Source organism: Bubalus bubalis, chromosome 10 (genome assembly GCF_019923935.1).
Source record: "Bubalus bubalis isolate 160015118507 breed Murrah chromosome 10, NDDB_SH_1, whole genome shotgun sequence".
Lineage (NCBI taxonomy): Eukaryota > Metazoa > Chordata > Mammalia > Artiodactyla > Bovidae > Bubalus > Bubalus bubalis.
This window is the reverse complement of record NC_059166.1, coordinates 1,775,976-1,788,662: the sequence shown is the minus strand read 5'-3', so window position 1 is coordinate 1,788,662 and position 12,687 is coordinate 1,775,976. Positions and strand designations below refer to the sequence as shown.

The window sequence follows — 12,687 nt, the reverse complement described above, 5'->3', positions numbered from 1 at the left end:
GTATATGTATTAATGTGTGCCTATGTTAACTACATGTGTGTATGGACATATTGATCATAGGGTTGTTTGCCAATAGAAGCATTTATTCTGAAATATGTTGTTTTTCAAGCGTATAACGTGTTTGCATAATTGTTAATTTAAAATGCTTTGGGGAAATTGCTTACAAGAGTTTTCAAGAACACAAAGTTAAATTGCGTGAGCTTGTCTTAATTATGCCTTGGGCAATGGTGTGCGATGCTAAGTTGCTTCAGTTGTGTCCAACGCTTTGCGCCCCTATGGACTGCAGTCCCCCAGGCTCCTCTGTCCCTGGGATTCTCCAGGAAGAATACTGGAGCGTGTTGCTGTTTACTCCTCCAGGGGATCGTCCCAGCCCAGGGATCACACCAGGTCTCCTGCATCTCCCGTATTGGCAGGTGGATTCTTTACCACTGGAGCCACCCTGGGAGATGTTAAATTGCATTTTCCTGATGAACCTTGGGCAGCTGATGGTCGATCAGCTGTCCATCAACATTCACTTGAGTCGGTTGATAATTTACAGTTTCTATTCTAGGGATTTTAGTCTTTCAGTTGAAGAGGAGGCCGCCAGACCACATCCCAAAGAAAAGTAAGAAGCACACGGACGGGAAGCCCCTTCAGGGGAAGGAGAGAGCCGATGGGTCGGCCTATGGCTCCACCCTGCCCCCCGAGAAGCTGCCCTACCTCGTGGAGCTGAGCCCAGGTGAGCAGGGCCACGCTGGGCGTGCTGTGCTTTGTGGTGAACCTTGCTCGGATAGACTTTCTTTTGGTTGACATCCTTTTTATTTTTTTTTTAAGACCATTTATTTATTTATTTATTTATTTTTTTAAAGTAGCCATCATAAGACGGTATTTATTAAAAAACAAACTCTTAAGATCATAGGATATGTATATTCGTGCATAAGAATAAACTTAACATGCACAAAAATGGATATTGAAAAACAAAATCTTAAATAGTGAATACAGAGAGTTTTTGAGACGTTTAAATGATCTACTCCCTTTAAAAAATTTTTTTCCAAAAATAACCTTGTAAAATACTTAGGCTACTAAAAATCAGGAAACTGAGACATACTTTTCTCAGGACAGATTTTCTAGAGGCAGATGTGTATGTGTATGTGTTTGATATTTACGTGTATGTGTTTGATAACGTGTATGTGTTACACTGTTGCTCAGTGTATGAATGTCCTAAACGATATCTGTAAAGTCAGCTGTATATCCAAGAAGTCCACGCGTAAGAGGAAGGGTATGTGCGTAGTTTTAAATGATAATAGACTCTGTATATCGGGTCAGCCTTCTAATAGACTAAGTGTATATCCGGGTCAGCCTTCTAATAGACCAAGTGTACATTCGGGTCAGCCTTCTAATAGACTAAGTGTATATCGGATCGGCCTTCTAACAGACTAAGTGTACTTTCAGGTCAGCCTTCTAATAGACTAAGTGTACATTCGGGTCAGCCTTCTAATAGACTAAGTGTACATTTGGGTCAGCCTTCTAATAGACTAAGTGTACCTTCAGGTCAGCCTTCTAATAGACTAAGTGTACCTTCAGGTCAGTCTTCTCATAGACTAAGTCTACATTCGGGTCAGCCTTCTAATAGACTAAGTGTACCTTTGGGTCAGCCTTCTAATAGACTAAGTGTATATCCGGGTCAGCCTTCTAATAGACCAAGTGTACCTTCAGGTCAGCCTTCTAGATTGTGTGTTTGTTGTGCTCTCTTAAGCTAAAGCTGTTGTTATAAGTTAGTCATCAGGTAGAGAAATACATTGACTTTCCTAAAATGTCTTATGCACACATGTAGTTATACAGTGTACTTAATCTGCTTACATACTTGATACGTGTGTGACATGCGTATCGTTCTCATTCAGCTGAACTGCGTCATTTCTGTTTATTTGGTTAAAATGGTGCCCTGTGACCTGTACCGTAAAATGCTATCAAGAGCAGAGTCGACCCTCCCACCCAGAGTTTCTTTTAAATGAAGCTTAGTAAGTAATCCTAGAAAAGGTTAGCTAAAAGCAGACTGTTATGGAGATGGCCTGTGGATCCTTGGGCAGGAAGTATGTTTTGCTCTTTGATTCCTGAGTGTTTATTTTTGCTTACAAAATTACGGCTGACTAACGATGGGCGTGGTCGCTGTGGTGCAGGGTGTCCTCTGGGCGGTGGGTGTTGGTGCAGGTAAAATGGCTGCTGTTTTGACTGACTGTAGTTTATAGTCTGTGGCCCTGTGCTGCAGGCAGTAACTTCTGTGTCTGAAGGTTTTTTAAAAACTGATTAGCTGTTTGTGGGGAAATGTGAGTATTGCTCTGTCTCTGAGTTCTCTGGCTGAAAAGTTCATGGACACTTTGGTTTGGAGACCTGGCATGTCTGGCGCCTGGGTGTGAGGTTGGTGTCAGACGTGGGCAGCAGCGCATGGTGGCCAGGAGACGGCCGTTGGTTTTGAAACTTAGTCTTTGGGTCTTGGGTCTGTCCTTTAAAATTTTGCATTATGTGCTGGAAATTAATGATTATTTTCTTTCTCCCAAACTAAAATGTTTGAAAATGGTATTAGCCCATAGAGATTTCATACACAGCAGCTGACATAGAATAGTTTGAAATGAAGAACAGCAAGTTGACTTGGGTGGAGGCAGAGACAGGATGCTGAGTCCTTCCCAAGCGCTTCTTAGGTGGCAGACGCTGTTCTGGGCCTTGGAGGTGGAGCAGCAATAAGTCAGATTAAACCCCCGACCTTGGGACTCACGTTTCGGCGAGAAGTGCTGTTTTGACTGCTGATCTCACACTTAGCGTCTCCCAGGCCGTAAGCTGCGTAGAGCTGTTCCATGGCCGTAAAGGGACATAGGGTGGGTCCTGCGCAGATGCCAGTTGTGTCCTGCTTGCCACCAGATGCTGTCAGCGTGCATCACGCACTTGTTAGTGCCCCGGCCTATGCTGCCTCCAGTCAGGGTCGCAGAGCTGCCGCCAAAGCCTGGGCAGCGGGTGCGGAGGGGCCAGAGGTCTCGCTGCCCTCGTGCAGTTCACGGTTTCAGTCTGAGTGGGTGAGCATCGTGCGCCCGGGGCTTTGCTGCCCTGCTAGGTACGGGGCCGCGGGGGAGCCTCTCTGCTCATGGAGGTCGCACTCAGGGGTCACGGAGGCAGGCCCGGTGCCTGCCACGGGCTTCTCACCCCAGAGCCGTCCTCCCCAGAGCCCCCTGGCCTGCCGGTGTGGCTGCCGCGCTCCGAGCACGGTCTGCAGGCGGAGTGAGAGGGTGTTAGCCACCCGCCGCTGGGTGCTGGCGGGTCGGGGGTAGGGACCGCGTGGCCGCATGTCAGCCAGCATGTGTCCTCGACAGAGGCGGGGGGAACTGAGGCCCGCAGGTGTTGTCCAGGCTTCTGAGACGTGGGTACACACTTCCACTGTCTTTTGGAGGGACGGGGGTAGCGAGTCATGTTATTCTTTGGGCGGAAGCGATCGGCTGCTCCCGGCAGGGTGGGGGTCTCCCTGCGCTGGACTAACTGCTGCCCGCCTTGGGCACTCACCTATTGTCTCAGTGTCTCCCTAACAGTGGGCCTCGGTCTCTCACACTCGCGCCGCGTGGAGCACGCTGCCGTGTCCGCGCCCCGGGCTCGGGTGGCGCGCTTTTCCCGCGCACGGTCGCCCCTGCAGCTCACCCTCTCTGTCTCCCCCCACGCCTTCTGCACGGCCTCTGTCCTGCCGCGGCCTTCACCTGGGGGCCGTGCATGACTCCGACCCCAGGGAGAAGGAACCACTCGGCCTGCTACGGCTCTCACGCTTCCGAAGGTAACGCTGTGCTTCCTACTGCTTTCTTAACCAGAGCACTGACCGCCTCGCGGGCAGAACAATGTGGACTGACCACATGCGTGATGTGTTCATTGTTCAATTAATATAAATAACGCTTCCTAAGAGTTTAATGTCCTTTCATTTTATACGTATCTAGTAATTGTTCCATATCCAGAATTCATTTAAGAGAAGCTTGTTTTGCAGAAATTTCCAGTTCCTTTGTTCAGGATAAGTTTTAAGTGAGAATTTGGAGTGAAGAAGGAAGAGAGTGGTTTTCTTGACCTTCGACTCCCCTCTCCCCCAAGACAATCAAGAAGAGGGGGCGAGGCGGGGGAGGAGGAGACAGATGGGGAACAGACAGCCTGAGACCCAGGCCCAGAGAGAGGGGGCCTGGGCTGAGAGGTGGGGCACGGTGCGTAGGGAGAGCCACATGTGTGATGCCCCAGGAGGCTGCAGAGGAGGAGCCGGCCGGCCAGCGGGTGCCACTCACCCCTGGCCCCTGGTGGGGCTCTCACTGGTGTCTGGACTGGATGCAGGGTGTCTTAGGGCTGTCCTCATTCTCCCAGTTGAAACTCATCCCTTTTCAGCAGAGCTGTGCTTTCTTTTTTTGGAGTTTGTTTCTCAAATTTTGTGCAGTAGAGTCTATCTTAGATAGTACATGGAATTATTTCTTTGGTCTGTTTTTACATTTTAAATGTCGTTTTTTGCATGTCAAATGTAATAGTCAAGTACGTCCTTGTATATAAAGCTTATTCAGCTTTTAGCATCTTATATTGGTTTGTTGAACTTTGTCCAAACTGATCATACAGGTTTTCATCAGATATTAGCCAAACTTGGAGTTTGGGGGTTTTGTTCATTTTTTAAAGAAAAATAGAAACAAGTGGTGTTTATCACCTGTGCTGTGTGCTGCGTTTGGTTGCCCAGTTGTGTCCAGCTCTGTGGGACCCCATGGACTGTAGCCCTCCGGGCTCCCCTGTTCGTGGGATTCTCCAGGCAAGAACACTGGAGTGGGTTGCCGTGCCCTCCTCCAGGGGATCTTCCCGACCCAGAGATCAAACCCAGTATTTATCACCTATTTTGATATAATACATAAATAGAGTCTTAGACATGTTTCAGTTGTTATTTTATTCCTGAAAAGGACTCTAATGTCTTCCTGTGTTTTTTAATTTCATACTGTAAAATAATGGAACAGTAGAGAATACACGTCTTTTCTTACCTGGCATATACCAAAAATACGCATGATACAGTCATCGACTTCACTGAAGTGTCCTTAGTTTCTGCTTGAGGAGACTTAGTTTTTTGGATTTTTTTTCTAATAGAGTTAGTGAAAATATTCTCTTGATAGTCATGTTTCAGTAAGATTCACATTTCTTTTTTGTCGGTGTCTTAACTGTTCTCTTGGTTTGTTGAAGCGTGAGCTCTCTGGGCACGTGACCATCATCCGCTTCCTCACTGTGCATCTCCGGCGTGCAGCGCGGCGCCTGGGCTGTGCTCGCGGTCAGCCCTCCTTAGGTGCGCGAGTCCCCTCCCTCCATCCACGCAGGGTGGCCGGCAGGACCCCAGCCGCTTCGTCCAGCCGGCCGCCAGCCGTCGGGGGCAGAGGCGGAGCTGGCTGTGTGGAAGTGCTGCCGGCTGAGAATGCAGGCGCCCTTGGGCTCGCTCTCAGGATGTGTTCAGAGTGGTCTCTGGGATGCTGGAGAAAGCCGCAGCAGACCAACGTGCAGGGCAGAGTGCATAGGCGTGGAGGCGTGCTGGCAGAGTTGGCAAATGAAATTCAGGGTGAATTTCAGAGGAAACACCGGTTAGTCAGGTGTTGGACGTCTGACCAGGTTTTGTGCAGCTTGTTTGGGAGCCCTGAGTGGGTCTCTTGACAGGTGTGTGAGCACCGGAGAAGCTGGGCATCAGGCTGTTCCATCCACTAAAGGTAGACGCTGCAGGTTTGCTTCTGGGTGGAGGTGGGGATGTTTCACCTGGGCTTTTTGTGCCTTTTGAGTTTTGAACCATATGACTGTGTTGCGTACCTGTTTGACTCGACAGACGTGAGTTCGAGCAAACTCCAGGAGATGGTGAAGGACAGGGACACCTGGCGTGCCGCAGTCCATGGGGTTGCAAAGAGTCGGACACGACTGAACAACAACACGTATTTTTAAGGCAAAAGTGCAAAATTTAAAAAAAAACTTTGAAAACCTCTGGGAGAAGCTCTGGTGTGTGTGGTCGGGTTCCTCAAGAGGACTTACCTCCGCCTTTGGGCCACACCAGAGCTGCTGTAGCTTGAAGGCAGAAGGGTGCTTCCGCCCTCCAGGCAGAAGCAGTGTTTACAGAAGGGGAACGCAGAAGGGTTTGTGTTACGCAGCAGTTGTGGCGTGTGTCTGGCCCCTCGGCTTCCTTCTGTCTGCGGCATCTGTGGCCCCCGTTCCGGGTACTCCGGACACACCTGTAAAGGTGTCTCTCTCGTGTTACTCCTGGGGAGCAGTGAGGAAGTAGAGGCTTGAAGGGTGGTTTCTGTCCGCCTGTCGGCAGGTTTCTGCTACAGGGAAGTGGTGAGAAAGGAGAGGATGGGGAAGTCTGTAGCGCTCCCTTTCTCGCTGCTGCTGCTGCTGCTAAGTCGCTTCAGTCGTGTCCGACTCTGTGCGACCCCGTGGACTGCAGCCCCCCAGGCCTCTCCACCCGTGGGATTCTCCAGGCGAGAGCACTGGAGTGGGTTGCTATTTCCTTCTCCAATGCGTGAAAGTGAAAAGTGAAAGTGAAGTCGCTCAGTCGTTTCCGACTGATAGTGACCCCATGGACTGCAGCCCCCCAGGCTCCTCCGCCCGTGGGATTCTCCAGGCCAGAGCACTGGAGTGGGCGCCACCGCCTTCTCCTTTCTTGTTATGTTTCTAAATTTGTGGCTGTAAATGTTGATGTAAAAAAAGTTTGTATTATCAGGTTATTAGTTCACAAGATGCCCTTCAGAAGCATTCAGAATTTCAGAAGAAAGCATCTGTGCATTTTTCTGTCACCGCTAAACACATTTTTCACATTCTTCTGTTTGTTTTTTTTAAACGTTGTAATTGAGACAATTGTTCTTGATCACTAATTTGCTGCTTTTGCTTTCTTTATGATTCATTAGTGTGATTCTGTGTGGCCACACTGCAGTATTCTGTTCTCTCCATTTTTAGTTAGTAGCTACTCCCTGTTAACCGGTCCCAGCTTTACGGGATGCACACTGTGGACCACGGTCCGTGCTGAGTGCCAGGTGTAAAGAGACCATTTTAGATGCCCTTCTGCGCCGGAGCCCGGGGGTGGGGGTGTGAGGAAGCGGCCGCTGCGGGGGCACAGCAGGGCTGACGATGCCTCTCAGCCTGGACTGACCCCAGGGCTGCCCGAGGTGTTGAAAGGCAGCAGAGTAACACGCCCCCGGCAGGTCTGACGGAACTGGCCCGTCCAGGAAGTCCCCACACGATGGATGCCCTGTTCTGAGTCAGCACTTGGAGGTGAAACAGAAAGGCTCAGACGAGGCTTCCGCTGCGGCCGCCTCCGACCGGGATGCCCCGTGTGGGGTCTGTTCGAGGCGAAGTCCGTGGAGCCCGGCTCGGTCTCCTCTTCACCCGATCTCAGAATTGCTGCAGTAGCTCGCAGATAGGAAACCTGCCCTCAGCCTGCTGCTTTGTGCACTCACAAGTTAGCGACCGTGCTGACGGCTTGCGTGCCCTGCTCCTGGTGTTGGTCTGCGAGAATTGGGACCATCCCCTGTGTGCTCTGGCGGGCCCGTCCCCGACCCCTCGGTAAGCGGGTCTGAAGTCAGCGAGCCTCCTGTGCAGCAGGGACCCGCGAGGCTGCTGTCCAGCCCGGGATTGCGTCCTGATGCGGCCGTGTCGGGGCTGAGGCCCGTCCCCGCCTGTGCACCCGGGCTGGGGTCAGAGTGGCCTGCGCTAGCCGGGATGTGGGGGGGTAAGTGTCCGGGCCTCAGTGGGCAGGGGTCTTAGCGCATGTGGTCCCCCTCCCCCTCTTGCTCGACCCCGAGTCCACCCTATCAGGTCAGAGAAGTTCATGCACAGCCAGGGGGAATGTCTCGCGGCTCCAGGAAGCTTAAAATGACACAGAAATCTCCAGTCTCCATTTGTGCTTCTCCCCAGTTGTGCTCCATGGAGGTGGGCGCCTCACCACAGTTCCTACTGGGACTCAGCGCGGTGGCAGCCGGGGGGTGGCGTGGGGGCCGCCTCCCCGGGTCTGCCCCTGGATCTGGGAGAGGGCTCGCGTTTCCCCGCGGGCTGTGTGCAGGGCTCACGGGGCAACGGCCAGTCTGGAGGCGCCCCATCTCCTCCTTGGTCTTCATTCAGGACCAGATGGGTCCAGGACCATGAGGTCAGGAAGCGTTTTTTATGCGGTAAGCAAGGTTGGGAGGGACGTTGGTGTTAGTACCTTGTAGCGTAATAAGCAGAAACATATGTTCGTGTCTTCATTTGCATTTTGTGCATCCAGTTAGTTAAACTGCAGGATGTAAACCTGGGGAGTTCTTTGAAAAGAAACCCTGAGAATTGAGTGGTTGTCTTTTCAAGGATTGCCCGTTTGCTTGTTTCAAATCACGTGGCGAGAGCCTTGTGATTTGACTCGCAGTGAAGCCTGTTCTCCTCCCGCAGACGGTTCTGACTCCAGAGACAAGCCAAAGCTCTACCGCCTTCAGCTCAGCGTCACGGAGGTGGGGACTGAGAAGTTCGACGACAGCTCCATCCAGGTGTGCGGGTGGTGGGCGGGGCCGGGGCGGGGCAGTAGAGAGCAGATTGATGGGTGGTACGGGAGGCGCGAACGTTGGTCCTCCAGCCCCCCAGGGCCCTGGCCTGCTCGCTTTTCCCCGGGACACGGGGCTGCTTTTATAGGGTGCTTCAGGAGACAATACGGGCAAGCACATCCCCGGGGCCCACACACAGCGGGAGGCAGGCATCACTCCCGCTCTGCGCGGCGCTCGGGCTGGACTGGGCCAGGTCCCGGGTGTCTGTGAGTGAGGGCGTTCGGCCCTCGCCTCTTGGGGCTGAGCTTGGCAGGCCGCGCTCTATCTGCCCTCATTTCTCAGCTGTGGAGCCACGGGGCCGAGGACCCGTGTCCGTCTCCTTCTCCATCCTCCCCACGGCAGAGCACTCCAGCGATCCGTACCGGATAGATCCATTATCATCTCATAAGCACACAAGCTCCTGGAAGCTAAAAATAAAAGTTATCTTGACAGTGTTTATTACTTTTTTGCTCTTGAGGAAAGTTCCCTGAAACCACCAAAAATCCAGAGTTTATTAGGTTGTATTTATCATGAAAGGGGGACTCCAGAATCTTAAAATTCAGTTTTAAATGATCTGTACTTGGTGGAAGTTCCTTGGATTTTCCTTCCTTCCCAGTTGTTTGGTTCAGGCATTCAACCCCATCACTGTGACCTCACGAATATGGACGGGGTGGTCACAGTCACGCCGAGAAGCATGGACGCTGAGACCTACGTGGACGGGCAGCGCATCTCGGAGACCACGATGCTGCAGAGCGGGATGAAGGTGCAGTTCGGGGCGTCCCACGTGTTCAAGTTCGTGGACCCCAGCCAGGACCACACGCTCCCCAAGAGATCCGTGGACGGGGGCCTGACTGTGAAGGGCCCCAGACATAAGTCTGGGTAAGAGCACTGGTGCCTTTGAGAATTCTGGAGAGTGTGATCATGCCAGAGCAGATGTGAGTTAGCCGTGGACTGTGTTTTGTTGTCTTCTAATTTCTAAAAATTCAGACTTCACCATCTGTGGTTCAGGTTGGGTTTGGGTTCGTTTCAGAGAAGAAGGAAGGTCTTGACTTCGTCTTGAAATTGGAAGTTGTGGCTGGTTTTTTAATTCTTTTTAAATTTTGTCTTTTAGCTGATACTTTAAAGCCATACTTTGAGTTACAGTGTTCTGAATCTAGATAACTAGGTTTTTGTTGGGTTTTGTTGCAACGTATGGACCTTTTCTGTTCCTAGTGATAAAACATGGTCTTTTTTAAAGGAATGCTAAGTGTTGTGGCTCCACCTAGTGCCTCTCTGAGGACCTGCGACACGGGCCTGTGGCAGGCAAGGAAACGCTTACTGTCTGCGGGCCGGGAGGAAGGCGCCCTCTCTGATGGTGACTGTTGTTAGCAAGCGTGCTGGCCCAGGGCTTTACTGCCGGTGTTCAGGCTGGTGGGCGTGGGTCTCGGGCGAGCAGGTGCGTAGCCTGCCCCGTGGTGTCGCAGGCCCGCCCTGGAGCCTCCCGGGCCGCGTGCTTCCAGCCATGCCCGGGCCTTCCGTGTCCCACGCTGTCTCCTGGCGGCTCCTCGGCGGGGATCCAGCCTCTGCCTGCCCTCTCCTCGCCACGCCTCTTGTCTGCCGCTGGGCTTACTTCTAGGCTTTGTGCCGTCTCTCTTCTGATGGTGTTCGTCGTAGCATCACTGTCACGAGCAGTCCTGTGAGCCGTCTGTGCCCCCGTCAGAGTCAGTCTGTCAGTCTTGCTAGGATGTGTGTGCGTCTGAGAGCTCGGCCTCCTGCTGCTGTTTCGGCGCAGAGGGTCCTGCTTTGCAGGGCTGCGGTGTCTAGTCTAGTCTAGTCACGTCTCTGGGTGAGCTGAGATCGTGTCGGGGTGGTGCCACTGTGAAACTCGGTCTCTAGTATCTTTCTCATGCAAAACTAGTGGAAACCGCTTAGTAGTTGATTATACCGGTACTTATATGTACATCCATAAATAGGACAGACTTCTCACTTTTATAAAGATTAGTGTTGTTCTAACATTAAACTGTTACATAAACTTCTAGGTAAGTAACTTGTGTTTTCTTTTTTGCACACATCTCTGTATACCTTTAAAACGAGACATAATCCCCATACCAGTGCAGGTGTGGGGCATGGACTCAGCATTTGCACACACATGAGGTGGTCACAGTGCATGTAGGTGCTGTCCTCGCCATCAGAGGTATAGGAGTTCTTTCCCTGGGATGAGAACACTCAGGACTGCTCTCTTAATGACTGCTGAACTCTGCTTCCTGCGCTGTGCGTTACCCCCTCCCTCTACCCACAAACCTCTGCCTCTGGTCACCACGGGTATGTTTGTATCTATGACCTTGCTTTTTTGTTACTACTTTTAATAAGATTTTTTTAAATGTATTTTTAGCTGAAGGATAATTGCGTTACAATGTTGTGTTGGTTTCTGCCATGCATCAGTGTGAATCAGCCATGGGTGTGCGTGTCCGCTCCCTTGGGAGCCTCCCCCCACCCCTCCACGTTGTCACGGAGCGCCGGGCTTGCGCTCCCTGATTCGCACAGCAGGTTCACACCGGCTGCCCGCTTCCCCTTTGCTGGTGCGCACGTTTCTTTGCCAACTTGTCCCCCCTCTCCTTCTCCTCCCATGTCCACAGGTCTGTTCGCTGTGTCTGCGTCTCCGTTGCTGCCCTGCAAATAGGTTCATCAGCACCATCTTTCTAGATTCTGTGTGTGTGTGTTTTAATAGACTGTTGTTTGACTTGCCACTTCACTCTGCACAGTGGGCTCTAGCTTCATCTACCGCATTGGCACTGACTCGGGACGCAGCCCTTTGTGGCTGAGTGACGCCCACTGCATCTGTGCGCCCCGGCGCTCTGTTCATCTGTCCTTGGACAGCCAGGTGGTTTCCATGTCCCAGCCATGAACGTCGGGGCACCTGTGTCTTTTCAGGTTTTATCTCCTCAGGATATATGCTCAGTAGTGGGATTGTTGGGTCATGTGCTAGTTTTATTCCTAGTTTTTTTTTTTTTAAGGAATCTCCATCAGTTTACATTCCCACCAACAGTGCAAAAGGGTTCTCTTTCCTCCCCCGCCTCCAGCGTTTGTTGTTTGCAGAGTTTTTGAAGACAGCCATTCCAACCACGTGAGGTGACGCCTCTTTGTGGTTTTGGTTTGCATTTCTCTAAAAATGAGTGAGGTTGAGCATGTTTTCACGTGTTTAATAGCCATCTGTATGTCTTCATTGGAGAAATGTGTATCCATCCACTTTTTCATTGTTTTTTGTTTTTTTTTGTTTTTCCTGGTGTAGAGCTGCTTGAGCTGCTTGTATATTTTGGAGATTAATCCTTGGTCAGCTGTTTCATTGGCTATTATTTTCTCCCATTCTGAGGGTTATCTTTTCACTGTGTTTATAGTTTCCTTTGCTGTGTAAAAGCTTTTAAGTTTAATTAGGTCCCGCTTGTTTATTTTTGTTTTTGTTTCCATTCCTCTAGGACATGGGTCACAGAGGATCTTGCTATGATTTATGTCAAAGAGTGTCCTGCCTGTGTTTTCCTCTCAGTTTTATAGTTTCTGGTCTTACATTGGGTAGAATGGACATTTTAGCTATATTAATTCTTCCAGTCCCTGAACACAAAATATCTAGTATCTTCCATTTATCTGTGTCTTCTTCCATTTCTGTGATGAATGTCTTAAAGTTTTCAGTGTATTTGTTTTTTACTTCCTTGGTTAAATTTAAGTGTTCTTTTTGATGCAATTATAAATTGGAATTGTTTTCCTGATCCCTCTGATACTGTTACTAGTGTGTAGAAACAATGTTTTTTTTTGGCTCTGCAGGTCTTCCTTGCAGCACACGGGTTTCCTTGGTTGCAGCACACAGGGGCTTCTGTAGTTGTGGGACACGGCTTAGTTGTCCCGCGGCATTGCCCAACCAGGAACTGAACCCACACACCACATGCATTGGAAGGCAGCCTCTTCACCACTGGGCCACCAGGGGGTTCCCATACATGGCTGTTGAGTTTTGTCGAATCTTGTGTGTGTGTTGAGACGATCATGTGATTTTTACCCTTCCTTTTTGTTAACGTGGTGTACCACGTGGATTGACTTGTGAGAGTTGAAGCATCTGGCTCTGCTGGGATTGGTCACCGTTATCTTGGTGAGTGAGCATCTCACTGTTTTGTTGAATTGGGTCTGC

At 50.7% G+C, this 12,687-nt stretch overlaps 1 protein-coding gene across 16 annotated transcripts in view; it reads left to right on the top strand.

Moving 5' to 3' along the window:
- Positions 1–12,687, top strand: part of AFDN (afadin, adherens junction formation factor) — a 114,415-nt gene that overhangs the window by 52,172 nt on the left and 49,556 nt on the right. For 12 of the 16 annotated variants that reach the window (XM_044923984.2, XM_044923993.2, XM_044923992.2 and 9 more), the window contains exons 8-11: positions 551–718; positions 3,743–3,787; positions 8,407–8,501; positions 9,151–9,413. In XM_044923984.2, coding sequence (XP_044779919.2) covers positions 551–718; positions 3,743–3,787; positions 8,407–8,501; positions 9,151–9,413 — 571 coding nt within the window. The remainder of the gene's footprint in view (positions 1–550; positions 719–3,742; positions 3,788–8,406; positions 8,502–9,150; positions 9,414–12,687) is intronic. The other 4 variants (XM_044923995.2, XM_044923989.2, XM_044923994.2 and 1 more) reach the window with 1 other exon arrangement.